Source organism: Oncorhynchus gorbuscha, linkage group LG16 (assembly GCF_021184085.1).
Source record: "Oncorhynchus gorbuscha isolate QuinsamMale2020 ecotype Even-year linkage group LG16, OgorEven_v1.0, whole genome shotgun sequence".
NCBI classification, from domain to species: domain Eukaryota; kingdom Metazoa; phylum Chordata; class Actinopteri; order Salmoniformes; family Salmonidae; genus Oncorhynchus; species Oncorhynchus gorbuscha.
Window position 1 is genome coordinate 25,294,492 of NC_060188.1, and position 27,889 is coordinate 25,322,380.

Sequence of the window (27,889 nt, forward strand, 5' to 3'; positions counted from 1 at the left end):
CTCCTGGTGGAATTGGACAACTAGCTGTCAGTGTGTATAGTATCGCGACATTGAAGTAGGCTACGGTTACTGTAGTTCCGATTGTTAGAAATACAGTTTGGTTAAAAGTTCTCGATTGTCCTGTACAATAAGACATTTCGTTCTGGTGGTTTAAGGCTGGTGTCTGGCTACGATTTGACGGGATACTTTTTCTGACACTTTCCCGTGGACAGTAGGGTAAGTAGGCGTTCGCAGACCCCTTTGCTTTGTATTTTTTATACATCATATTGTGGTTGGGCCCTGAGAGTAAAGTTTTAAAACTGTGTTACACAACACATTGTAGTTGTGTGTGGTGGGCGAGCAGCATCAATGTATTATCAGATTGAGGATACACTTCCAATCGGTGAAACTCACTCGACACTAAGTAACTGGAGCGACGTCCTCCATGCTTTTACATAAGTCGCCAAAAGTTTAATCACACTGTTTCGCAAATAGATTAGGCCTACCAATCGTTGCAGCGGTTGTATGTTCTACGTTTGCTTTCAAAGGATAGCATGCGCCGACCGTTTATGCCTAATTATTGTGATGATGTGAATTTTATGAAGTTGAAGGGGAACCATGATGGGATGCTGCCTTCGGTCAAAGCCACATCCAGTGGTGCAGGTTTTGATGGCCACTTTCGTGTGGGCATGTCACGGCCATTTGATCCATCAAACGGTGCTTGGGAAGGTCATCACATCAACCAGGTTTGCAACAACCAGTCTACAGTTTGAGGGATTACAAACGCACACAACCAGTGGCGTGTATTAATGGATGCCAAGGGAAGCCCAAAAATGAAAAATAATAAATTGTCTGTTTCATAATTGTCCTACGTTCAGCCTCTTGCGAATTGAATGAAAGCATCAGAGCGATCAAAACAGTCTGGCCTCGATGGGACAAAAAAAAGTACAAGCAATTAGTCAATCAGCGCAGAGCTCAACTGTGGATGACCCTGGCTCACCAAAAAAAAGTGTAATGGGAAGCCACGTTGGATTTGGAATCACTCCTATCAAATCCCATTGAGAGGACAAGTCATTGACTGAACAACTTGAATTGTTCCATCTCGTTGGGTTGTTGTCCTCCTGTGGTTAGCCAGCAAGCTAAAATTGACCCTTGCCTAAATTAGCCATGGATGAAGATAGGGATTTGGACTTGTGGTTTTACTTCATTCTCAGTACTGGCCAATGATTATTATGAGGATTCGGATCCAACTATTAATTCATACATTGTTGTGCCCCTGGCCTTAGAGGATGGAAACTCAATATGTAGCTAAAAGTAAAACTAGCTAACGTTGCCCATCAATGGGAAGTTAGGCTAGGGAGCAAGCATTTTAGCCAGGTAGCCTAAAATAAGAGTGTTTTATATGACAGTGATAGACTGTTTCATCAACATGAAAGAGAGGAGGATGGCATTGGCGTTTCAATCTACTTACACACACACACACACACACACACACACACACACACACACACACACACACACACACACACACACACACACACACACACACACACACACACACACACACACACACACATCAGAACCATGGACAGCCTCATCATATTTAGCTTACGTTGATTGGACTAAATTGTTTTTGGTATATTTTAGTTGAAGTTGAAATGGTGCTGGAATAGTGGAGGCAGCTCCTGTTTTCTTTGCGACTTGAAGTAACTCTCCATGGTTCTAAATCAATAGTTGTTTAGTGGTCCATGCTATCGGTCATGTAGCTGTTTGTTACATGCCATATGCTTTGTGGACTTCACTGGACAGAGGTAGCTATCCAGTTTTGTGATGAAACAGAGGTGGGGTTGAATTTGTTCTGCCACTGTGTCTTCTATCGTCTCAGCCTTTGGGCCTACAGTACCAGTCAAAGGTTTGGACACACCTACCCATTCCAGGGTTTTTCTTTGTTATTACCATTTTCTACAATAGTAGTAAAGACATCAAAACTATGAAATAACACACATCGAATCATGTAGTAACCAAAAAAGTGTTAAACAAATCAAAATATATTTGATATTCTTCAAAGTAGCCACCCTTTGCCTTGATGACAGCTTTGTGCACTCTGGCCCCTGCGGGCCCCTTTTGCTTGATGATGGGCAGCAGCACATGTCACATGTAAGATAACCCATGTGCCAAATAGTATACAATCACCTATGTGTCATCATTAGTTGTTTACATAGCATTGGCGAGTGACTATAAAGCTGCAAGGTTGTCGCTGATGTTGTTCCTTACTTGTCCCATGTTCTACTGACACTGCACCAGGAAACACATACTGGAATAAAGTAATACATTTTCCTGGAATCTCTTCCTCAAATAATCTTTCCATTGTCCAATGTTCTTGTTTCAGCTTTTGCGGTGCTTTTATGATAACTGAAAGTTGTTTTTCTCTTGGTGTTTCCTGAATATTTTATGTCTAAATATCATTGTTTAAATTGCTTTGTTTTTTAAATATTTTTTTTATCTGGGCCCAGATTATCTAAACATTTCATCCAGAACAAAATGATCATGTGTTGTGTTCCCTGTTTAAAAAGACAAAGACCATAACATTTGGTTGAAATATTGTATCATATAACATGATCTGTGTTGTAGCATATGATGATTTGTTTCCATTTTTCCATTTGTTTCCATTTTCTCTTAAAACTACATCCAAAAATGAGGACGGACCACATCGGAAGGTGGAGCAAAACACAGGATCATTTTGATCTGGAAAAACTGCGCCCTGGTGACTTAAAAGAACTGCTTACTGCATTGAGTCAGACTTTGATACTGTAGTGAGGTGTAGAAATGTGTTATACTTACTCCCTGCCTGAGTTAGAGAAATATGGGGTTTAACAGTTCACTGTGCATCAATAGTACAATGACAATGCTGGTATCAGAAAGCTACAGTAACATTATTTCGGTTACATAGAAAGTTCTAGGCCCTTGCCTAGTTATGGACAGGGCAAGAGGATGTGGCTGCTTTCATGGCCCTCATGACTGACGCTTTCTAGGAAAAGTATCTTTAGCTGAACAACAGACTAGATTCCTTGAAAGGCTGATCCCACCTCCCATGCTGCACAGTACACCACACTCTTTCAGACAAGCGGTTGGCACATGTCTAAACAATGTTTTTAATGGGGTAGCCTACCCATAGTGGCTGCAGAGAGATACTGGTGATATTAAATGTTTTTAATGGGGTAGCCTACCCATAGTGGCTGCAGAGAGATACTGGTGATATTAAATGTTTTTAATGGGGTAGCCTACCCATAGTGGCTGCAGAGAGATACTGGTGATATTAAATGAGTGGTGCCTTGCTGCAGTATGGGAATGTTTCCTGTTCTTGAGACCTACAGTTCTCTCAACACCGGCTCAGTGAAAGTCAGTTCATGTTGACGTGCTTCTGTAGGCCAAGGCTGTAGAGGTCTCCAGGCCTGTCTGGTGTAGTGCCACTGTTCACACAGCTGTGTTGTTAACCCTGGTGGAGCTCTGTGTTTCTGTGGCTCTCTGTCGTCTGCCTGTGCATTCCACCCCACTCTGTAATGGCAATGATGGGACAAGTGTTTCTCAGACAAAAGCTCTGCTCTTTTCAGTTGTGTATGGAGAACTATAGCGAAGCCAGCAGTCTTTATAGGCACTGGTAATGCCCATTTTGGATATGATCTGAATCGTGTGGTGTCCTTTTCATGTTCTAAGTGCGAGTCAAAAAAAGAGGGGATTTCAACACCCACCATCTCGGATCGTTCTGAAAGCATTTCTGTAGTTAGTGAAAGATACGATTTAGCATTTCTAAAAAATAGTTTTGTTAAAGTATAATTTGATCTCTGAGAATTTAAGCACATTTTTTGCACCCAAATTGGCAAAACATTTTTTTATAAGATTCAGATAATAGTCAAATATAGTACCCAACACCAAACTTCTTCCTACCAATGAGTAAGACATGAGACCTCCCCCCAAAATTGCAAAAAGCTACCCATGGATGCAGGGTCTGGTTGAACAAAGGAAGTTTCTGCTTTTTAGTAGTTCATCTATCTTGTCATCTATATTTTATGGGTTTTGACTGGGTTGTCACCTGTTGCCAAAGAGTTGGCTGTTGAGGTACTGTAAATTACAAGCTTAGCTGTTCATTAACTAACATGGGATCCATTTAAGCCCATGCACTTTGTATGACTTGAGAAACTCCAGAAAGAGGAAGTTGAAAGAAAACAACAAGTAATTGAATTAGGTGACAGTTTGAGTTTTGACACATGATGATGAGTCAGCTCAGCTGCTTTGTGTTGTGGTTTGAGTCTGGTTTTTGCACGTAGCACGATCTCACACCAGGGGTGTATTCTAGAGGTCGAACGATTTATTTTTCAATACCCATACCGATTATTGGAGGACCAAAAAAAAAAAGCCGATACCGATTTAATCCGTCTGATTTAAAAAATAAAATCTATATTTTTTAAATGAATTATATATATTTTGTAATAATGACAATTACAACAATACTGAATGAACACTTATTTTTAACTTAATATAATACATCAATAAAATCTATTTAGTCTCAAATAATGAAACATGTTCAATTTGGTTTAAATAATGCAAAAACAAAGTGTTGGAGAAGAAAGTAAAAGTGCAATATGTGCCATGTAAAAAAGCTAACGTTTAAGTTCCTTGCTCAGAACATGAGAACATATGAAAGCTGGTGGTTCCTTTTAACATGAGTCTTCAATATCCCCAGGTAAGAAGTTTGAGGTTGTAGTTATTATCGGACTATTTCTCTCTCTACCATTTGTATTTCATATACCTTTGACTATTGGATGTTGTTATAGGCACTATAGTATTGCCAGCCTAATCTCGGGAGTTGATAGGCTTGATGTCATAAACAGCGCAATGCTTGAAGCAAAGCGAAGAGCTGCTGGCCAATGCAGGAAAGTGCTGTTTGAACGAATTCGTACGAGCCTGCTGCTGCCTACCATCGCTCAGTCAGACTGCTCTATCAAATCATAGACTTAATGATAATATAATAACACACAGAAATATGAGCCTTAGGTCATTAATATGGTCAAATCAGGAAACTATCATTTAGAAAACAAAACGTTTATTCTTTCAGTGAATTGTGGAACCGTTCCGTATTTTATCTAAAGGATGGCATCCATAAGTCTAAATATTGCTGTTGCATTGCATAATTATGTACAATTCTGGAAAATTAATTGTGTCTTTGTTTGGAAGAAATGGTCATCACACAGTTTGCAACGAGCCATGCGGCCCAAACTGCTGCATATACCCTAACTCTGCTTGCACAGAACGCAGTGACACAATTTCCCTAGTTAAAAGAAATTAATGTTGCAGGCAATATTAACTAAATATGCAGGTTTAAAAATATATACTTGTGTATTGATTTTAAGAAAGGCATTGGTGTTTATGGTTAGGTACACTGGTGCAGCAACAGTGCTTTTTTTTCTCGCAAATATGCTTGTTAAATCATCACCTGTTTGGTGAAGTAGGCTGTGATTCGATAAATTAACAGGCACCACATCGATTATATGCAGGACAAGCTAGATACACTAGTAATGTCATCAACCATAGTTAACTAGTGATTATTTTAAGATGGGTTGTTTTTTATAAGATAAGTTTAATGCGAGCTAGCAATTTACCTTGGCTCCTTGCTGCACTCGCGTAACAGGTAGTAAGCCTGCCACGCAGTTTCCTCGTGGATTGCAATGTAATCGGCCATAATCGGTGTCCAAACATGCAGATTACCGATTGTTATGAAAACTTGAAATTGGCCCTAATTAATCGGTCGACCTCTAGTGTATTCATTATGCCTTGCAATGGAAGCCATTTACCGCTTTAAGAACCAAACAGAAGCAAACCAAACAAAAAAAACTTTGCAACAAAATTAGCGTAATGAATACACCCCAGGCAGGGTGATGCACCTGTTTCCATCAGTGTAGTGAAAGAGGAATGAGGAAAGTAAAGGTGACATGTCTAACATGTGAAATGAGTAGGGGTGCCCTCTAACTTTCCTATCTTTCCGTTTCTCAAATAACCTTGTAATGTAGTGGACCCTCACAGCAGAGTTTAGTAGAGCCCTGGGACAACATGTCACTCTAGCCTAAGCTCTCTCGAAATGAGCAAGCCCTTGAGCAGGTATTCAGCCAATATGAATGTCACTCCATAGTCAATACATCTCAATAATTTAAACATCAATGGCCAATACATAATTTTATTTGAACACATCAGGACACACATAGGAAAACGCCCCTCAACATAGAACATAGTAATTACTGAGCATGCAAACCTGCTAGGTATATATGCAGACGTGACCGACCCGGTCGCGCTAGTCTGAACCCGCGGTGGTGAGTTCAGAGCCCTGAACTACGTATCTGGTTTGAGAAGTTAGCGAGAACTTTGGCCAACTAGTTCAACTTGGGAGAACCAGTACCACGAAAGTGGCTCACCTTTTAATCAGGTGCAGGGATGTGAAAAAGTATTTGTGAAAAAGTATTTGCCCCCTTTCTAATTCTCTACTTTTGCATATTTTTTTATGCTGAATGTTATCAGATCTTCAACCAAAACCTAATATTAGATAAAGGGAACCTGAGTGAACAAATAACACAATTACATACTTCATTTATTTCATAAACAAAGGTGTGCAACACCCAATGCTTCTGTGTGAAAATGTAATTGCCCCCTTACACTCAATAACTGGTTGTGCCACCTTTTAACTGCAATGACTCCAACCAAGCACTTCCACTTGTTGATCAGTCTCTCACGTTGCTGTGGAGGAACTTTGGCCCACTTCTCCATGCAGAACTGCTGTAACTCGGCGACATTTGTGGGTTTTCAAGCTTGAACTGCTTGTTTCAAGTCCTGCCACAACATCTCAATTGGGATTAGGTCTGGACTTTGACGAGGCCGATTCAAAACTTAAAATATGTTTTTTTTTTTGCCATCTTCACGTAGACTTGATTGCGTGTTTTGGATCATTGTCTTGCTGCATGACCTAGCTGCGCTTCAGCTCCAGCTCACAGACGGTTATACTTTGACTCATCTGTCCATAGAACATTCTTCCAAGAGTTTTGATGATCAACCAGATGCCTTTTTGGAAAACTTGAGTCAACTTTTTGGATGAGTCCTATTATGTCTGGCGAAAACCAAACGCTGCCTCCCACAGTAAGAACATCAACCTCATGTGGTTTGGGGATGCTTTGCTGCCTCAGCACTTGGACGACTTGCCTTAATAGAAGGAACCATGAATTCTGCTCTGTATCAGAGAATTCTACAGGAGAATGTCCATCTGTCTGTAAGCTGAAGCACAGCTGGGTCACCCAGCTGGGTCAGCTGGGTCATGCAGCAAGACAATGATCCAGACACACACAATCTGGTCTGGTAAACCAAAGTCTACATGAAAAGGGTTAAAAAGTTTTGGAATGGCCTAGTCAAAGTCCAGACCTAATCCCAATTGAGATGTTGTGGCAGGGCTTGAAAACTCAAATGTCGCTGAGTTAAAGCAGTTCTGTGTGTAAAAAATCTAATAAAAATAGTAATGTTAAAATGTCTTATCACATGACACATTTAGTAATGACAGAATGCATTTAAAACTTCACACACAGTAATACTTTTGAATGACTTCAAGGGATACTTTGTCATTGTATCTACTTCTCCAGAGTCAGATAAACTTGTGGATACCATTATTATGTCTCTGTGTGCAGTTTGAAGGAAGTTGCTAACTAGCTGTAGCGCAATTGATAACTAGCGTTAGCGCAAGGACTGGAACTCTGTGGATATCTGCTAGCAAGTCTTGGCTGCAGGCTGACTTCGGTCGTCAGTTGAACGGTGTTTCCTCCGACACATTGGTGCAGCGGGCGAGTGTTAAGAAGCGCGGTTTGACGGTTCATGACTTTCGCCCCTCTCCCGAACCCGTTGGGGAGTTGCAATGATGAGACGAGATCAAATTTGGGGTGAAAAAGGGGGTAAAATACAACGACAACAAAAAGCTTTAGCAAAAGGAATATGCTTGTTCACGCTAGCAACATAACAAACAGTGGCAAACATTTAGCAATTTGTCACTGGTGCTTTCCAGTGCACATCATCACAAGCTTTTTTTGTGTGATCTTGTGGCTCATAACGTCTGCTTGTATTAGATACATGATTTGACTGACTTTTCATCATATTTGTGGAATTGACTTGAATTCTAAAATGTTATTTATTGTCCTTATTCCAGTCTGACAGGAAGTGGACATGGTAAGAAAAGTTCAGGGGAAGTAAACCAGGATTGCAATCAAATCTACCAATTTCAACGCAAATACGAGCAATACAGGTCACAGGCAATTTAAACTCATTGTTTCACCTGTGTAGGACAAGAGGAAGTGACATTTTATAAATGAGGATTCATCCCAAATGGTAACCTATTCTCTATAGTGTACTACTTTTGACCAAGGCACAAGAAAATCTTCCCATTCGGGACGCAACCCTAGGTTTCTCTGCAAAGCAAAATGCGGTTGGAGCACCCGTTATCCAATCACAAAGACCCAATTCCTTGGATAAGTTCTCTTATCTGAATCTGTCAATGGAGCATATTAGATATGATGATGCAAAGAATGGAAGAAATCTCAAATCCTGTGATTTTAAAATGTTACCCTCACTATACAGTCTGTTCCTGTTTCTCTCTTCTGGATGTCCTGACATCTAGCCTACAGTACAACATGGTCTTGCTGCTGTATAGGGACTTGTTATCAGGGCAGTTGTAGCCTCACCACCACCTTGCAAGTTATTGTGCATTTGAGCTACTAGGAGAACATTGTGTTCCTCCCTGTGTCCAGTAAAATGAGAAGGGTGGCAGATGTTTGCTGATGACTGTGTGATCTCTCAGGGCTGGGGGGATGCTCTGTTGTTCTCTACCTTTCACTGGTGGTAATTAGGATTTTGGCAAGGCTTTTAGCAAGTACTAATGTAGGAAGAATACCAGGCCTGGGTTAGCATGGCTGCTCAAATAACTAACTGAAATCATGACCGCTGTTAGTGGAAAATCACTCACTTTGAAAAAATAATTACACTGTTATGAAGGAATGAGGAGCAGCAACATTTTTGTGCCAACTTGCAGACTGTGTCGTCTGAATTACATGGCCTACATAATTCAATGGTTTGTTGACGATGACAACAGTGACATTATATTCTGCTGGTGGTGATTATCAATGATGTGGTTGCTGTTTACTTTGAAGTCTGAATAGTTTTCTTGTAATGAGGGAGACCACAGGGTTTCTGTCTGGCCAAAGGCCAGGGTTTATTTTGGTCTGTGTTTCTCGGTGAAGGCTGTGTGTTGAGCTGAACAGGATGTCTCTGTGTGTTTATAGGAAGCTGGCTGAGGTACCATCAGATACTTTGTCTTCGGTTTCTGAGGTCTTCCTGTCAGGTCGAATATGACGTGTCTATACATGCTCTCATCAGATTCAAGACAATCGGAGTTAGAACAAATCAATTGACCAAGGTATTGGAAATGTTTCAAAGTAGAGGCGTACTGTAACGGTGGCCTCAAGGTTTCGTCCTGCATTGGCTAGCTCTCAAGAGCTGATCGTTGTATCAAGAGACCACAGCTGTTCCCCTCATTAGTATCTAGCTTCCTTGTCTTCCCTGCTTTCCGTTTCTCCCTCAACTGTTTCCTCATGTGTGTCCTATACAGGGTTGTGGAGGCAGCCGGCAGCATGGCCCAGTGGAACCAGTTGCAGCAGCTGGAGACCAGGTACCTGGAGCAGCTGTACCACCTGTACAGCGACAGCTTCCCCATGGAGCTCCGGCAGTTCCTCGCCCCCTGGATCGAAAGCCAGGACTGGTGGGTACTTTCCTAATTCCTGTGGTTCACAACACCACTACAGAATAGGTACCTAGTACCTACAGTTCACTAACACCACTGCTGCTGGCAACACTGTGCAGGATGACATGGCTCATTATTGTGCTTGCTCATTCTGGTTTGATAGTAGTGGGGAAGGAAATATGTCATCACGCTCATTGAATCCTGAATTAGAATTTACAACATCAATCAACATCTCTCATCTCTCAATTCGCTAAATTTATACAAACATTTCGATGGGCATAAATCGTAATTGTCTGTTTGTTATTATTTAGAATTCATTTTGATTTAAGTAACTGTCTCGTGTTTGACGTAGCATTTTAATTACGACTCTATTCCCAATACATTATTCACTTGTCTAATTAAAACTCAGAAAATAAAACCCCTAATATTCCATATGTGAGTGTACCCCTTTAAGATATCTTGTCTCTGGGAACAGGGAAATCCCTTTAACCCAAACTTCTACTACAACAACGAAACCTAATAAACCTAATAATTATGATAATCCCTTCACATCATTCGTTTTAAATCCCTCGACGTTTCATGTAACTCATTCAGTTTATCTCCAAATTGTCGCCCCAAAATATTTTGTACACTGCCATACACTAAAACCACTGTGATAAACGTGCACTGTCCCTTTAAGATAAGACATTTACTTCTTCCACGTAATGAAAACAGATCATGTTTTTAGAATATGTTAACTTCTTGTTCGAATTCACTGGCGTTACCTAACCAAACATCAATACTCGGGAACACAATCACAACTTTTTACGATTCAACTATTCTTACCTATTTTATAGTCCAAAGTAGTGCACTATATAGGGAATAGGACTCTGGTCTAAAGTAGTGCACTATATAGGGAATAGGACTCTGGTCTAAAGTAGTGCACTATATAGCCCAATTGAATGCCTAGCAATTCCGTTGCTAGCTGTAGCATCTTTTCAGACTATCCTCATGATATTCAGCTCCTTTAAAAAAAAATGTATTTGGAACTTTTAGCCACTTTTGAAAAGTAACTCTAAGCTATAATGCACACATTTTCCCATCTAAATGCCACAACCCATCTTCGCTGTTTAAATTTGAGGAACGATGTTGTTCAACGTAAGACGACGCCGCAAGTCAGCCTGCCTCTGTAAAATATATATTCCCTATTCAGATTGAGTTCTGCTTTAAATTCCATCAACAAAGTAAAACCAACCAAACTTCTCAACTCTCTATACCCTAACATTTAAACGTACCATGTTCTGTGCTAAATTTATCGTATGTCAGTCGATTCGTAAAAAAGACACATCATCCTGGTGGCACAAACCTGTATCGTATCTCTCCGTTATTCCCTACATTTAACTAGGTTTAGGTGACTTTCTCTTCTATGATACATTTATTTAAATACGACTCCCATCTCAATACATTATTCCAGCAGATCATTTTGGGCAAAATGGCGTATTACATCGAAATTGTCTCGCCATTATTTTTAATGACTTCTTTTCAATTCAATCTAAACAACATATTAAATGTTCAGTTCATATCTTATACAAACACTAGCGACCATATTTTTTCAGGCAAACCATACAAATAGATGAATTACAATCTAAAATCAATTTTAGTCTATCGGTTTCAAAGCTGAAATACAAACCTTGGTGTCGCGCTACTGAAATGATTGAGTTTCCCCGCCAATAACTATATTATTATAATAGTCTGTAGTCGCAAACTTCGACACGAGAATTCTCAGAAAATCATCCTAATTTAAAACCCTTCCTGACTATTTTAGTAATATCAGCTTCTATTCAGGTTCTTTGTCTGAGTCAGATTTTGGACGTCTCCCTTCCATTCTCTTTGTTCTCCTATAACGGTAATCTCCCGTTAGTTCTGGGACCTCCTTGGATCTCTATTTGTGTTTTCTCCTTTATGGAAACCTTATCAAGAGCTTTGACTGTTGAATCAGATATTAGGTCTTACCTATACAACCATAAGCCCAGGGGTCGTAAATCCCTAGTTAATATCTTATTTTCCGGTTGTGTCAGAAGGCTTTTAAAGAACGCTAATAATCGTTATCTCACGCCACTATTTCTTAGGCTTCCCTCTCGCATGGAGCCTCTTGTCTATAGATTTGGCTTTTATCCCATTTCTCTAGATTTTGGTTTTCCCTCTCCTCCTCATTTGGATATTTCAGTACTATTTGTTGAATCGGAACGATGATCAATACTCCCACAATTCAAATGACCATTCCAGTTATCTTGTCCGCATATAATTCCCTTCCTGTCCTATCTATCCCCCAGCACCTATTTAATATCCCGTCTTAATCCTGGGCGAATATGCCTCTCATGATTGTCTGTGTATATATTTCTATGACCTATGTAAGTGTATTTATCGTTACACAGTTATTTTAGTTGCTCTTCTGTCTGACTATGTGTGTGTCTCTTTAATGATAATCAATGTGTATGGGATTCTATACATTTACATTTACATTTACATTTAAGTCATTTAGCAGACGCTCTTATCCAGAGCGACTTACAAATTGGTGCATTCACCTTATGACATCCAGTGGAACAACCACTTTACAATAGTGCATCTAAATATTTTAAGGGGGGAGGGGGTGAGAAGGATTACTTTATCCTATCCTAGGTATTCCTTAAAGAGGTGGGGTTTCAGGTGTCTCCGGAAGGTGGTGATTGACTCCGCTGTCCTGGCGTCGTGAGGGAGTTTGTTCCACCATTGGGGAGCCAGAGCAGCGAACAGTTTTGACTGAGCTGAGCGGGAACTGTACTTCCTCAGTGGTAGGGAGGCGAGCAGGCCAGAGGTGGATGAACGCAGTGCCCTTATTTGGGTGTAGGGCCTGATCAGAGCCTGGAGGTACTGAGGTGCCGTTCCCCTCACAGCTCCGTAGGCAAGCACCATGGTCTTGTAGCGGATGCGAGCTTCAACTGGAAGCCAGTGGAGAGAGCGGAGGAGCGGGGTGACGTGAGAGAACTTGGGAAGGTTGAACACTAGACGGGCTGCGGCGTTCTGGATGAGTTGTAGGGGTTTAATGGCACAGGCAGGGAGCCCAGCCAACAGCGAGTTGCAGTAATCCAGACGGGAGATGACAAGTGCCTGGATTAGGACCTGCGCCGCTTCCTGTGTGAGGCAGGGTCGTACTCTGCGGATGTTGTAGAGCATGAACCTACAGGAACGGGCCACCGCCTTGATGTTAGTTGAGAACGACAGTTTGTTGTCCAGGATCACGCCAAGGTTCTTAGCGCTCTGGGAGGAGGACACAATGGAGTTGTCAACCGTGATGGCGAGATCATGGAACGGGCAGTCCTTCCCCGGGAGGAAGAGCAGCTCCGTCTTGCCGAAGTTCAGCTTGAGGTGGTGATCCGTCATCCACACTGATATGTCTGCCAGACATGCAGAGATGCGATTCGCCACCTGGTCATCAGAAGGGGGAAAGGAGAAGATTAATTGTGTGTCGTCTGCATAGCAATGATAGGAGAGACCATGTGAGGTTATGACAGAGCCAAGTGACTTGGTGTATAGCGAGAATAGGAGAGGTATGTATTTCTCCTTTCTGGAAACTTCCTCAATATATTTGACTTTTGATCGGACATTACATTTCACCCGTAAGATATTCTCCTTGGGACTTTCAATGTTAATATCTCATATCTCACTACTCTAGACTAAGTTTCTCTCTCCTCCTCTTTAGATATTAATTTCTTTCAGCATTGTACAGGTTCAATTTTTCTGTTCGCCTAGAATTGCCCTGCCTTCTCACCAAGCCTAATTTATCCTCGCCTGTTTCAATATATCTATCTGCTACTGATGTTTTAAATTCTACTGCCAATCATCCATAGGAAACCTATTGAAATATACATCATAGAGTAGACATTACCATTTTTAAGTCGACATTCGTTGGTGGGTGGACCAGCAGTCATCTTTGTGGTAGTAATTACACTGAACAAAAATATAAACGCAGCATGCAACAATTTCAAAGATTTTACTGAGTTACAGTTTATATCAGTCAATTGAAATAAATTCATTTGTCCCTAATCTATTGATTTCACATGACTGGGAATACTGATATGCAACTGTTGGCCATAGACACCTTAAAAAAAAAAAGTAGGGGCGTGGATCAGAAAACCAGTCAGTATTCGATGTGACCAGCATTTACCTCATGCAGCGCGGCACATCTCCTTCGCATAGAGTTGATCAGGCCATTCTAGTAAATCTATTTCTATGATTGAAATGACACCCACCCTGTATTCAACAGCATGTTGTGTCTCAACCGACGGCGGCACAACACAAACACCTCAGAGGATCTGAAGTCGGGTCTAAGATACAACGTATGAACAAAATCGGAGTTTACACGTAATTGAGGTTAAAGATTAAAAAAAAAAATGTTTTTATTAAGAAAACAAATAAATTAATAAACAATCGTTTGACAACACTTTTAAATTATATCAAACTCAACCGTTGATATTTTCCATTGGTGACGATATGGATGCCTCATGGTGTGCTGGGGAAAGCCAAATGGTTCAACTTTGAGCATGTTTTGGCATTCAGGTCCAAACAGTCACTTTCTGACAGCTTCTTCCTTTGGCAGACATGTATGGAACATTTTGTTTAAAGCAAAAGGGATGCTGTCAAATAGTGACTTCAAATGGATTTACCCAAAGCTATTTCAGTTCCCAAACTTCCTTGTTACCGTAAAAGTCTGTGCTCCTAATGCAAATATCTTTCTATCTTTCCTGCCAAATGGTTCTTAGTTTCATACCAAAGCAAGTTCGATTCAGTGGGTCATATTTCCATATGACATGGATACCAGTGCATTCGGGAAAGTAGTCCGGCCCCTTTCCCTTTTTCCACATTTTGTTACGTTACAGCCTTATTCTAAAATGGATTCAATTAAAACATGTCCTCATCAATCTCCATGCACCCCATTCAACCTGACAGAGCTTGAGAGGATCTGCAGAGAAGAATGGGAGAAACTTCCCAAATACAGGTGTGCCAAGCTTGTAGCGTCGAACCCAAGAAGACTAGAGGCTGTAATCACTGCCAAAGGTGCTTCAACAAAGTACCGAGTAAAGGGTCTGAATACCTATGCAAATGTGATATTTCAGTTTTTTTTAAATATACTTTTGCAAACCTTTCTAAAAACCTGTTTTTGCTTTGTCATTATGGGCTATTGTGTATAGATTGGGGGGGAGAAAAAACAATTGAATCCATTTTAGAATTAGGCTGTAACGTAACGTGGTCTGAACACATTGCATTTGGAAAGTATATCATGTCTTATCTGTGGATTTAGTTTTTACAATTTGTTTGACTTATAACTAGAGGCTGGGTTGTTACTATAGGTTGTTCTCAATACCCTACCTGGTTAATTAAATCAAGATAATAAAATGAAAAAACCGTAAGCTTTCGCTAAACCCCTCTCTATATGCTCTATGCAGGGCGTACGCAGCGAACAAGGAGTCCCACGCCACGCTGGTGTTCCACAACCTGCTGGGGGAGATTGACCAGCAGTACAGTCGCTTCCTGCAGGAGAACAACGTGCTCTACCAGCACAACCTGCGGCGCATTAAGCAGCACCTGCAGTCCAAGTACCTGGAGAAACCCATGGAGATCGCCCGCATTGTAGCCCGCTGCCTCTGGGAAGAGCAGAGGCTGCTGCAGACCGCCACCACCGCCGCACAGGACGGAACGCCGTCTCACCCGTCTGGCACTGTGGTGACGGAGAAGCAACAGATCCTGGAGCACAACCTGCAGGACATCAGGAAGAGGGTGCAGGTGAGACTGCATGTTTAGTCAGAAGAATGTGCTTTTACACAGGCGTGTTTTTTTTTATACCTCATTTGATTGACATGCTTTGCTTTGCTTTGCTATAGGATATGGAACAAAAGATGAAGATGCTTGAGAATCTCCAGGATGATTTTGACTTCAACTACAAGACCCTTAAAAGTCAGGGTGGTAAGTTTCACTTTTAATATTACATACAATTCTAGATGTATTTTTATAGAATTTTATCTGAATTTCTGGATAAGATACGAGTCTGTTAGAGGCTCTAATTTTATACTCCTACTATTTATTTTGCTTGTTGTTTTGAATCTCTGGCCCACCATCAAATACTACCAAATATCACTGACTCTTAAATCTACAGATAACCCACCCAACTCCTCTCCTATTTGCTCAGAGTTGTCCCAGGACATGAATGGGAACAGCCAGGCGGCAGCCACCCGGCAGAAGATGTCTCAGCTGGAACAGATGCTGAGTGCTCTGGACCAGCTCAGGAGGGTAGGGCCCTTGTACACCCCTCCATAGTGTCCATCTGACCCTACATCGTACACCCCTTCTTGGAGGGTCCGAATACCCTGAATCAAGATAGTCAGAATTTCTGCGATAAGTCGGCTAGGCTAGTTGACATTCTGCTTGAACTACATACGTGTGTGCAGTAAATGACATAAACCTGCATATTTACATGTTTGTTAAATAGAATTGGGTTAGTCGTTCTGTAATTCTCTGCCCCAAGCAGCCTGCTTCCCTATCTGTTGCCCCGACATAAACATTTGGACTCCGCAGCAGTACCTTTCACTACACATGCAGAGATCTGTGATATGTGTGTTGATATTAATGTGTGCCCGTTCATTCATTTTCAATTGAGTTAAACTAATATTCATGCTGCCGTCAGGCACTCAATATTTATGAGCAAGATGAGGAGGGCGATAATAGCTGTCTAATATTGGAGAATGTGGGGCTGGAGACTATTTAGTTCTAATTTCCCCGAGGCCAAAATTGTAAAACAAATTCACTAATCATGTTGTCTAACATGATAATCATCCTAAGAATCGTGTGCAAGATATAATCATAGCCTCGACGTTCGAGAACCGGGCCAGCAACCGGAGGGTTGCCGGTTCGAATCCTAGTGCTGGCAGGGAGTGAGCTGGCAACCGGTGGGTTGCTGGCATCAATATCTCAGGTGCAAGGAACTTAACCCCCTAAACTGCTCATTGGGCGCTGCACTGCGGCTGATGTCCATCTCGTGTGGATTAATAAAATGTATCTTATCTTAAAAGTACTTCTAGAGCCCCCTGAATATCACTTTAACACTGGTTACATCAGTGTCTGAAGGATGTGCTGTTGTCCCTCTCTGTTGTAGCAAATCGTGACTGAGATGGCAGGGCTGCTGTCAGCCATGGACTTTGTCCAGAAGAACCTGACAGATGACGAGCTGGCTGACTGGAAGAGGAGGCAGCAGATTGCCTGCATCGGAGGACCACCCAACATTTGCCTGGACCGCTTGGAGACATGGTCAGTTACCATTAGCAGCCTTTACTTTCCACGTTAAAATCATTTTATGTGCCCTCCCCATGACCGTACACTATCTCCCCCAACACTCATGTAGAGTAAACGTCAGAATGGTGAAGAAGGAGAAGTTGCTGTTATTGGTAGTCGATACAAGACACCATAAGATTAAATTGTAGTTTCAAAATTGTTTAACGAACAAAGTAGCACTGCCATAATGACTGACCTAGATGAACCTTTTGTGACCTCTAGGATTACTTCCCTGGCTGAGTCTCAGCTGCAGATCCGCCAGCAGATCAAGAAGCTGGAGGAGCTCCAGCAGAAGGTGTCCTATAAGGGAGACCCCATCATCCAGCACCGGCCCGCTCTGGAGGAGAAGATAGTGGACTTGTTCAGGAACCTCATGAAGAGGTGGGGAGCTTCTCTTTTAGCTTCAATATCTATCACATGTCCAGATGGTTTGGATATTTATTATAGGATCGAATTTGCATAATATTCAGATGTTTCGGATACATGGCATAGCCTTTGGCAAATTATGCAGATATTTTGACATTGTATTATGATGAGGCTTCAGAGTTTTGTCGATCACAGACTTCCACCGTTGTGCTCTAATGCAGCACCTCTTATCTGGTCACTGTGTTGCAGTGCGTTCGTGGTGGAAAGGCAGCCTTGTATGCCCATGCATCCAGACAGACCACTGGTCATCAAGACAGGTGTGCAGTTCACCAACAAAGTCAGGTAAGAGGAGCTGCGGGACAACTCAATGCCACCAGTTGATGACTATGTTGAATACCAAACGGCCTTATTTGATGTCTTTGGCGTTTGCTTTATGTGCTCTCACCAAATGCTATTTTCCAAATCCTTTCAGATTACTGGTGAAGTTCCCAGAATTGAATTACCAGCTGAAGATCAAAGTTATTATTGATAAGTGAGTTTTGCATGCCTTGCGTCCGTCACTCCCACGATCATGTGTGATTTGCGTAGAACACAACGATCGACTCAGTCCCAGGGAAGTTGTGAATTGACCTATTGTTTGTTTCTCAGGGAATCTGGGGACGTGGCTGCCATTCGAGGGTAAGACACTTTTATGTTACGTTGAAACCCTTTGTCTCCTAAGCTATCAATATTAGAACGTCCCTTTTGCCATGGAACCTGTGAATAACCTACCCTACCTGCTCTACTCTGCTTCTCCCAGGTCTCGAAAGTTCAACATCCTAGGTACCAACACCAAGGTGATGAACATGGAGGAGTCCAACAATGGCAGTCTGTCAGCAGAGTTCAAACACCTGGTGAGTGTATGTCTGTCTGTCAGCAGAGTTCAAACACCTGGTGAGTGTATGTCTGTCTGTCAGCAGAGTTCAAACACCTGGTGAGTGTATGTCTGTCTGTCAGCAGAGTTCAAACACCTGGTGAGTGTATGTCTGTCTGTCAGCAGAGTTCAAACACCTGGTGAGTGTATGTCTGTCTGTCAGCAGAGTTCAAACACCTGGTGAGTGGATGTCTGTCTGTCAGCAGAGTTCAAACACCTGGTGAGTGGATGTCTGTCTGTCAGCAGAGTTCAAACACCTGGTGAGTGGATGTCTGTCTGTCAGCAGAGTTCAAACACCTGGTGAGTGGATGTCTGTCTGTCAGCAGAGTTCAAACACCTGGTGAGTGGATGTCTGTCTGTCAGCAGAGTTCAAACACCTGGTGAGTGGATGTCTGTCTGTCAGCAGAGTTCAAACACCTGGTGAGTGGATGTCTGTCTGTCAGCAGAGTTCAAACACCTGGTGAGTGGATGTCTGTCTGTCAGCAGAGTTCAAACACCTGGTGAGTGTATGTCTGTCTGTCAGCAGAGTTCAAACACCTGGTGAGTGTATGTCTGTCTGTCAGCAGAGTTCAAACACCTGGTGAGTGTATGTCTGTCTGTCAGCAGAGTTCAAACACCTGGTGAATGGATGTCTGTCTGTCAGCAGAGTTCAAACACCTGGTGAATGGATGTCTGTTAGTCAGTATAGTGGTGAGTCTAGTGTGATACTGTACAGTATGTTGCTTGACTGATAACTGCCCTTCTCTTTCAGACCCTGAGGGAACAGCGGTGTGGCAATGGTGGCAGGACCAACAGTGATGTGAGTCCCACACGCAATCTTGAATGCTCCTTTTCTTATGGTGACTGATCTAACTGTTAACTTAAACCTAGAATTTGGGGAAGTGTCATCCGTATTGTTAGTAGCAGTAGCATCAAATCGACCTATAACCCTGACTGTCCTGTTCCTCCCCAGGCCTCCCTGATCGTTACAGAGGAGCTCCACCTCATCACCTTTGAGACAGAGGTCTACCACCAGGGCTTGAAGATCGACCTGGAGGTGAGACCTAGCTCCGCTCTCTACCTGTGTGCACACAGGCTGCGTGGGGAGTTGCTGTTGTGCTTCCTAACTCCCAGATGGTCTTTGTCAAGTCTCATTATGGCCACACCAAACGCTCAGCATGTAGTCCCCTAACTCCACCTTAATCCTACGTCAGCAGCAAATACACGGAGATTAGATATTTAAGGCCACGAGTTGGCTCTGCCACACACGCGAGCCAATAGACAAAATAGTCATTATCATTAGCTTGATGGCGCCCTAGGCTTCCAGGGGCCTGGCTCTGCTCTCCCCATGCAGAGAATACTAATGAGCTGATTCAGTAATCAGACTCCATGCTTCCCTACTGTTGCTGCTCCTCGCCCCATCACCCGTCCCATCCACCCCCGGCCGGTGGCGCGAGTCCAGGGGTGATCCGTCTCTGACCCGCTCAACACCTCCCTTAGTACCACCGTGGTTCCTCCCTCTGATTTCACCGTAGCTAGCCCAAGCCCCCTGCTGGGACACAGGAATCATTCATCTAATGGTTATGTCCTGCAGGGCTTAGTGCTTTGTGTTGAGCTCAACACTGCGGCGATGCCCCACCCTGAACACAGCAGTGTGAAAATGCATTAGCCAGGATAATTAACACATTAGCATTGAGAAAAGGAGGGAAATTAGCGTGCGGGCATTTGAGAGAGAGAGAGAGGGTTTGGCACTCCCACGTTGTGAAGTAATTTACCACAACACTCCGTCTTCTATAAATGACACCATTTAGCGAGGCGAGGGGTGCTGCTGTGTGATTTAAGACTTAATTCTCAGTGAGGGACTAAGCACTGCCATCTCACTCAGAACATGGACAGCTTTTCCTCCCGTACGGCCGACTACTTTGTCACAGCAATCCAAAAAATAATAGAATTAAATGTATGTGTTAAATGGCATTTCATGTCAGACTTGAATAGAATGACCGAACAGCCTAGGTTAGTGTTGAAAGCCTGGCAAAAGCTTCTGCTCCATACGTATATGCTAATTGAGCCTACGTCCAGGTTAACATCCCTCATGCGTTTTCTCTATGGTCCATTAGACCCATTCTCTACCAGTGGTGGTCATCTCCAACATCTGCCAGATGCCCAACGCCTGGGCCTCCATCCTGTGGTACAACATGCTGACCAACCACCCCAAGGTAAGACGGCTGGCGCCACCTCACGTTAGACCGCTGTCCTGCAACTTCTGTCCGCCAAATAGTCTCATTGATATCATCTTTCCTGTGTCATACCTTCTTTGCATTGGCATATGTCTTGGAGAGGGTTAAAATGTGTACGAAATCCACCTTGACCTCCTCTTCCTGTTGTCATGTCCTATAGAATGTGAACTTCTTCACTAAGCCTCCGGTGGGGACGTGGGATCAGGTAGCGGAGGTGCTGAGCTGGCAGTTCTCCTCCACCACTAAGAGAGGCCTAACCATCGAGCAGCTCACCACCCTGGCTGAGAAACTACTAGGCGAGGAACCTTTCTGTCTGCAACTCTACCTTCATCTGGATTGCATGGCTCCAAAGCAATAGAATGATGTCTATCACAGAACATTGAATGAGAGTCAGAATGAGTGTCCACTCCAGTAAATATATTTCTATGGCATGTCTGTATGGCGTCAATGCCTACTAAATGTGTTTGTGTTGTTTGTCTAGGGCCGTGTGTGAACTACTCTGGATGCCAGATCACCTGGGCCAAGTTCTGCAAAGTATGCCCTTGCCCAATCAGTCTCTATTGATATGTTGTTTTAGCCATCTATCTGTCGTAAACGGCTTCACTTTGAATTGATTAGTTCCTCCTTTGTCCTCAGGAGAACATGGCGGGTAAAGGCTTCTCTTTCTGGGTATGGCTGGACAACATAATTGACCTGGTCAAGAAGTACATCCTGGCCTTGTGGAATGAAGGGTGAGAGGTCGCTTCTGTTTGTTTACCCACTTGTTACTGGAACAGCTGGGCAAAGTCCAAGTTGGAAGGAGTGGAGTTCATGACATTGAGTTCATACTGTTATACTGAGCCTTTGAACCCTAGATAGCAGGAATCTGGATTGAGGAGGAGTACAGGTTTTAGGGTTAATGCACAAGTGTAATGCAGTTAAATTGTCTTTCTCTGTCTTATCTGGTGTAAGTGACAATATAAAATGTCATTTCTCTCTGTGCAGGTATATTCTGGGTTTCATCAGTAAGGAGAGGGAGAGGGCCATCCTGAGCCCTAAGCCTCCTGGTACCTTCCTGCTGCGCTTCAGTGAGAGCAGTAAGGAGGGAGGCATCACCTTCACCTGGGTGGAGAAGGACATCAGTGGTAAGAGGAGAGAGCGTGTTGGGCTGGTTGACGCTCTCTGTCTTTCTCGCTTTCCTATTGTGCGTGTCATTTGGTCTTTGTCTGAACTAAGTAATGTGCACCATAATCTCATTATTGCTCTTGTGACATGGTTTCATATCCCTCTCATTCTCTCTGTGTCTTTAGGGAAGACTCAGATCCAGTCGGTGGAGCCTTACACCAAGCAGCAGCTCAACAGCATGTCCTTTGCGGAGATCATTATGGGATACAAGATCATGGACGCCACCAACATCCTGGTGTCTCCACTGGTCTACCTCTTCCCAGAGATCCCCAAGGAGGACGCCTTCGGGAAGTACTGCCGACCGGAAGCTGCTCCAGAGGCTGACCTCGGGGACCCGTGTAGTAGTAAGTCAATCAGGAAGTTGAGCGTATTGTCATGGAAACTGTGAGATGAGTTAACGGTAGGAGATCTGGAAGTACCTCCACAATGAATACTTCTTTACCGTTCTGGAGGTTGGTGATTTGTGAGATGGGGAATATTTTGATCTGTGTGTACGTTAAAATGTGTTCTGGTTTTCTCCCGCAGCCATTCAACCATATTTAAAGACAAAGTTCATCTGTGTAACCCCGTAAGTATCCACTTTCCTTGAGAGTTGTTAGTGCTCACTTCCCTCCAAGGAGTTAATGCTCCTAAGTGACTTCACACTAGGTTGTGTAAGGGAAACTGGGACAGTCATGTTGCAAACTGTAAAACTTTTTATCTTCTACAACATCCCCTTGTTGGCTTCTTGTAAGGGTGGGGAGGGTGGGAGTTTTACCCTGGAAGAGTGGTTCCCAGATCGTCATCACCAACAAACTGACAGACGGATTCACTATTAGTCAGTGTCTTTCCCTTATTTATACAGGCATTGGTCTGACCTGGGGACAGTGGAACAGGAAGCACAGGACTGTAGGCAGGCAAGAGCAAAGTGTACACATCTCTCTAGACAAAGCAGAGTGGAGGAAGCAAGTAACGATGCCCAGACAAGCATACAGATCACTTTAATATGAATCGCTCAACACAATAACACCACTAGTAGAACCAAAGAGAAGGCTTTCCTTGCACTTCTAGGGGGAGAGACAGTGTGTGTGAGGTGTTCTGAAGTCCATTCAGTGCTCTCTATTCCGGGACGGAGAGGGCGTGTATGAGTTTAGCAGAGGGATCAGAAGGGTGTGTATACTGGCTAATCCAGGGTTGAAGGTACTGTTTACGGGGGGGTGTAGCAGCGTTGGAGAGGTTGAGAACCTGACCGGTCTCTGTAGGATTAGATGAGTATGTGTATTACATAGGTAGAGGTGTCTGTTTGGTGGAGGGGGGTGTTGGAGAGGATTGCTCAGTGAGATCCTGACCTGTCTCTGTAGGATTAGATGAGTATGTGTACTACATAGGTAGAGGTGTCTGTTTGGTGGAGGGGGGTGTTGGAGAGGATTGCTCAGTGAGATCCTGACCTGTCTCCGTAGGTGCCCTTCCGTGTTCATGGACTTTCCGGACAGCGAGCTGCTTGGGAACGGGATATTCCCTGGGTAGGCAGTGGGGGGGGGCATGTAGGGCTGTGTGTGTGTGTGTTTCTCTGCGTATGTGTGTGAGAGGGTGGGTAAGACTCAGACAAGGAATGGTGTAATAAGTCTCTCGGCCTCCTCACCCCTTCCCCCCCTAACGTTTTGTTTCCAACTCACTGTCGCTCTCCTTGGTTCTAACACCACAGAATCTTCCAGTCATATTGTATGCAGCCATTTTGAGTTGGGTTCATTCTACTCAAAGATGGCTTCCCTTTCCCAGTCACATCCTCAGTAGATCATTCACCTTTCAAACTCCCTGCAAGTCTACGTACTGGTGTCATGACCACTCCATTAAAATCAGTCCACACACTAGCCATGTTTAGTTTACAGCTTGAGAATGGGTATCAAAAATGGTCTACATTTCAATGTCATTATGAACGGGCTAGAACAGCAGGAGGGGATAAGAGGCTGTGGATTGAAAGGCTGTAGACTGAAGTTCTCATTAGAAGTGCCTTCAGTGGAGATGAACTCCTAAAGCCCGAACGTTGATCCTTCCTTTAGTTCTCCACCGCGGGACGTTGAGGACGGGCTCGTGGTAATGGCTGGAGCGGAATCGGTGGAATGGTATTAAATACATCAAAACACATGGTTTGATGCCATTCCATTCGCTCTGTCCCAGTCATTATTATGAGCCGTCCTCCCCTTAGCAGCCTCCACTGTTCTCCACATATGACTTTATAGTAGTAGGTTGTTGTGAGACGTCATTGCACTTTTAGAATGGAATGTCTGTCGGGTGTAGGGGGTTTTGGTGTGTTTCTGCCCACTGGCCTGCTCTAACAAACTAGATTGTCTAGAATACTTGTCATTAACATTCCCACTAACTATCCCAGCATCCTTATGTGACAATGTGCTCAGTGCTGCCCCCAAGAGGATAAGTCATTTCTCTCTCATTCACACATTACTGCTCTCCTTTCTTTCTGCTACTGTCATCTAACTCCAGTCATTCGTTTGCCACTGGGAAGCACATTGACACATAGTGGCTGAACTGTCCTAACCTGTTACTAATCCGACCCAGTCAACACTGAACTACTTGATTCATGTATTTCAACCTGTAATAATGTGGAGTATTGTCCTTTTCTATGGTGACATAACAGCAGTGATGATGAAAATGACTTGCGCACTGGAAGTAGACTGACCGTTAGCTTATCGCTTGTGGTAAAAAGGACAGAGGTCTAATCACTATGACGTCTGTGTGTTAACATGTCTCTTCTCCTGTATGGTCTTGTTGCAGCACTAACTCTGGTAACACCAGTGACCTGTTTCCCATGTCCCCTCGCACCCTGGACTCTCTGATGCACAATGAGGCTGAGGCCAACCCTGGCCCGCTGGGTAAGTCCTGACAGACACTAATACACGCGCACACACGCACACGCACACGCGCACATGCACATGCACATACTCGTACTGTGCTTGCATGTGAGGCAAGGTTTAACTTGTTTTAATGGCAGCCCTCTTGCTTTCTGTCTTCCCAGACTCCCCTCACTCTGGACATGGAGTTGAGCTCTGACGTGGCGTCACCCATGTGAAGAGACGAATGAGCCAGACTCATTTTAAATCTTTTAACTCCCCGTTTTCTTCAAAAATCTATAATCCACAGGTACTTCTGTCCCATATTGTGAAAGGGAACGAGATGCATTACATTTAGCCACTTGTTTTGTTCTTTACCTTTCACCTTAACGTCTAAACACACCTACAGTGTCATTGAGCAAAATGGTACGCAGAATCATCTGGATATGTGTGCAACAAAAGTTCAACATTCACCTTCTGCTACCATTTCTGTCAAGCAGTCTGCGCATACAGTTTGATGCCTGCGTTAGATAAAGGCAAATTCAGCATTCCATTGGAAAGGAATGTACTTTAGGTGTACCAAAATGCAATGACGCTATCGGTGTGATCGAGGCGTTGGTTTCAATGTTTCGAAAAGCCATGTCTCACTTCCTGTGGGTGTTTCACAAAGTACTTTATTTAAATTGTAGATTTTTTAATACAAAGGTATATTTTTGTTTCCTCGACTTTCTTTTAAAATGGTTTTGATCTCCAACCTTCATTTATGAACCAGCGCTTGTTTTTATAAGAATGTCTAAAGAGGAAGATTTCTGTCTAGCTTTTCAAAGATAAGTTATTTGTTAGCTTCATAGTTCTCAATGACCTATTACATGATAACATTTTTGGTAGTCTGTCTGTCTGTGTCCCATGTCATTCTCTATTGAAGGGGACACCTGTATCTTTATTTGATTGAGAAATATCCTGGTCCATTCTTTCCAGTTGTATCTTATTCCTTATTACATATTACAAAAAACCTGCATCTAGAATCTCACGAGTCAGTAATATGTGTTTGTTAAAACCAAGGAGATGAGAACCAAGGTGACTAGTGAATTTGTTAATTGAACATTCATTCATATAGGTAATTTATGTGAGTGGTGATGGTTTTTGTTTTAGGTGTCTGAAATGGCATTGATAATGGCAGGATATTTCTCTGACCTTCTCCCCTGGGTTCAGCTCAGCCCTGCTCTCAGCTGACAGGCAGCTTGTCTCAGTTGAAGGGAAGATACTGATTTCTTCCCTGGATTGTAAAGTACGTTGATGTTTGTCATGAATCTTGCCCTGAGCAATTTCCACTAGCTGGACCAGCTGCAAATTCAAAATTGGCGATATAAAAATCTATGAAAAGAAAAAGTAACTTTTTTCCCCCCTTAATTTAAGGTTGGGGTTATTGGTGTGGGTTAGGGTTGGGTTTAAAATCTGATTTTATGACTGGCTGTGCCAGCTAGTGACCACTGCAGAGCTCCCTCCAGGACAAGATTGATGACAATGAATGCCAACCTGTTATTGTAGATAGAAATGTACATTATTCTTTGGTGTTTTGAATTCATACATACCCCTTTATCCTTCATAGTTTGTCATAATGAGAATACCATTTGTTGTTTTCATTAAACCATAACAATAGAGATGATCATTGCCGCAGTACTGCACTAGTCTTTGCCTAAATGGTTTATGTAGTGCCTTTCTCATACTGTATGAATGATTTATTTTAAGCGAACACTTCTTGAATGTGTTGACCTTGTTTTTTTTGTCATTTGCATAATGTTAGTATCAGTTTCAAGTGATATTTCACTTCTGTTTGACTGTATATGCGCATGATGTGATGCCACATCACACAACCCCACACCTTGTCCATCACTTCCTGACTTAAGTGCTCAGTTGAATCGGTAATTGAGTTCACTCTGTAGATGTTATTTGAAAAAACATATCTGTAAATTATGCTGTAATTAATCTTATATTTGTTTAAAAATCATAAAACAAAAAAAAATATATCTCATGGACTCATGTTTGTCTATCTTGATTGAGGTCTTATGATTTTTTTTTTTTTAAACCTGTGAGCCAGTTGCATATCTTAAATGTATATTTACATATGTGTTTGCAAACAAGCTCTCATACCTTGCAGCTCTGTCACTCGGTCGAATATGGTAGTGACGAGATGGATTTTGGCCGACATTCTGCAAATTTTCTCATCGTTTAAACATTTGATGTTCCCAAAACTAGAATCTGTTTTGAACAAAGGTTAAACTAATTATTTTGAGTGCAAAGGTGAATTGCACACAAGCACTTCACAAAGTAGGTGTTCCCTAAAGGAAATATGCAGATGACGGTAGATAGGATCTCGCTAGCTCGTGCTTAGCTCTGCCCAACTAGCTTGTTTTGCCCACTGGCTCATTTGTTCCTGTTAGAAACGACAGGCTGTGGTCTATTTTGGTTTAGCTATACAGGTATTTGGTGGTGCCCCAAAATGGTGATAAGCCCAGTCATTTTGGACAGAGGCTAACTACTGTTTAGTCTAAATTATGCTATATTGTCTGGAAATAAGATGAAATTGCAAAGTAGTCTAATATTTAGTAAGAAACTATTTTGCCAGCATTTCTTTAGGCAGTGTTGTCATTTGCTAGCAGTTTGTCAACAATAGCTAACAACGATGCTAACACTAGCTAGAATCCGGTGGCCTCCCTTCAACTTCAGCTAGCTAACATACTGCATCTAAAGTCAATCTGGTGACATCACAATGATGACAAAAGATTGTCCTACTAATTAGTTTGAATGTCATTGTATTTCCAAGCCACGAATGCACTTGACAGAATCTTCATCAGTGCTCATTGACAAGGCATTGAGTAGAATGTTAAGTCAGCCATCAGTCCAAAACAGTCATGAATATGCAGAAGGTCAATTATATAGCTACACATAATTTGTCTCCTGACTGCATATCCTCTGAGTATCAGTGATGCCATTTTAGCAACTTTTCAGTCTATCTTGGCAACTTTTTTTTCCAAACTGCACCTAGCAACAAATTTAGCAACTTTTAAAAATGACTCAAACGCTAAAAGGCACGCGATTTCCCTCTAAACGAAACAAAAACGATGTTCTGTCACAACACACGTGCCTGGCTGCAAAAGTGCAGCAGCAGACCAGCAGCAATTTCAGCAAATTGCAAATCATTGTTCGCTGATTGCAGCAGCAGTAGTACGGGTTCGACGAGCCAAACCCAATGACTGTAGTTGCTCAC

General features: G+C 42.7%; 1 protein-coding gene across 7 annotated transcripts; it reads left to right on the forward strand.

Annotated features, from left to right (window-relative positions):
* LOC123998591 (signal transducer and activator of transcription 3-like) lies at positions 1-26,648 on the forward strand. Of its 7 annotated transcripts, none has more exons than XM_046303569.1 (23): positions 1-216; positions 9,665-9,814; positions 15,259-15,595; positions 15,694-15,775; positions 15,966-16,099; positions 16,962-17,113; positions 17,360-17,518; positions 17,753-17,845; positions 17,976-18,035; positions 18,152-18,181; positions 18,303-18,396; positions 19,168-19,215; positions 19,369-19,452; positions 20,513-20,611; positions 20,793-20,928; positions 21,114-21,166; positions 21,269-21,363; positions 21,617-21,756; positions 21,922-22,140; positions 22,322-22,364; positions 23,236-23,298; positions 24,566-24,663; positions 24,783-26,648. In XM_046303569.1, the coding sequence occupies exons 2-23, from the start codon at positions 9,687-9,689 to the stop codon at positions 24,839-24,841; spliced, it is 2,406 nt and encodes an 801-aa protein (XP_046159525.1). In that variant the 5' UTR covers positions 1-216; positions 9,665-9,686; the 3' UTR covers positions 24,842-26,648. The 7 variants fall into 7 exon arrangements, with proteins under 7 accessions (XP_046159525.1, XP_046159528.1, XP_046159529.1 ...); XM_046303572.1 differs by having other exon boundaries at positions 24,807-26,648; XM_046303573.1 differs by having other exon boundaries at positions 15,999-16,099.
* The last annotated feature ends 1,241 nt before the right edge of the window (positions 26,649-27,889 follow it).

Bases quoted from the DNA above. Each gene is read 5' to 3' on its own strand.
- LOC123998591 (XM_046303569.1), top strand. From the start codon at position 9,687: ATGGCCCAGTGGAACCAGTTGCAGCAGCTGGAGACCAGGTACCTGGAG. The intron at 18,036-18,151 runs GTGAGTTTTGCA...TTTGTTTCTCAG, and splicing joins ATCAAAGTTATTATTGATAA to GGAATCTGGGGACGTGGCTG. The intron at 22,141-22,321 runs GTAAGTCAATCA...TTTCTCCCGCAG, and splicing joins CCTCGGGGACCCGTGTAGTA to CCATTCAACCATATTTAAAG.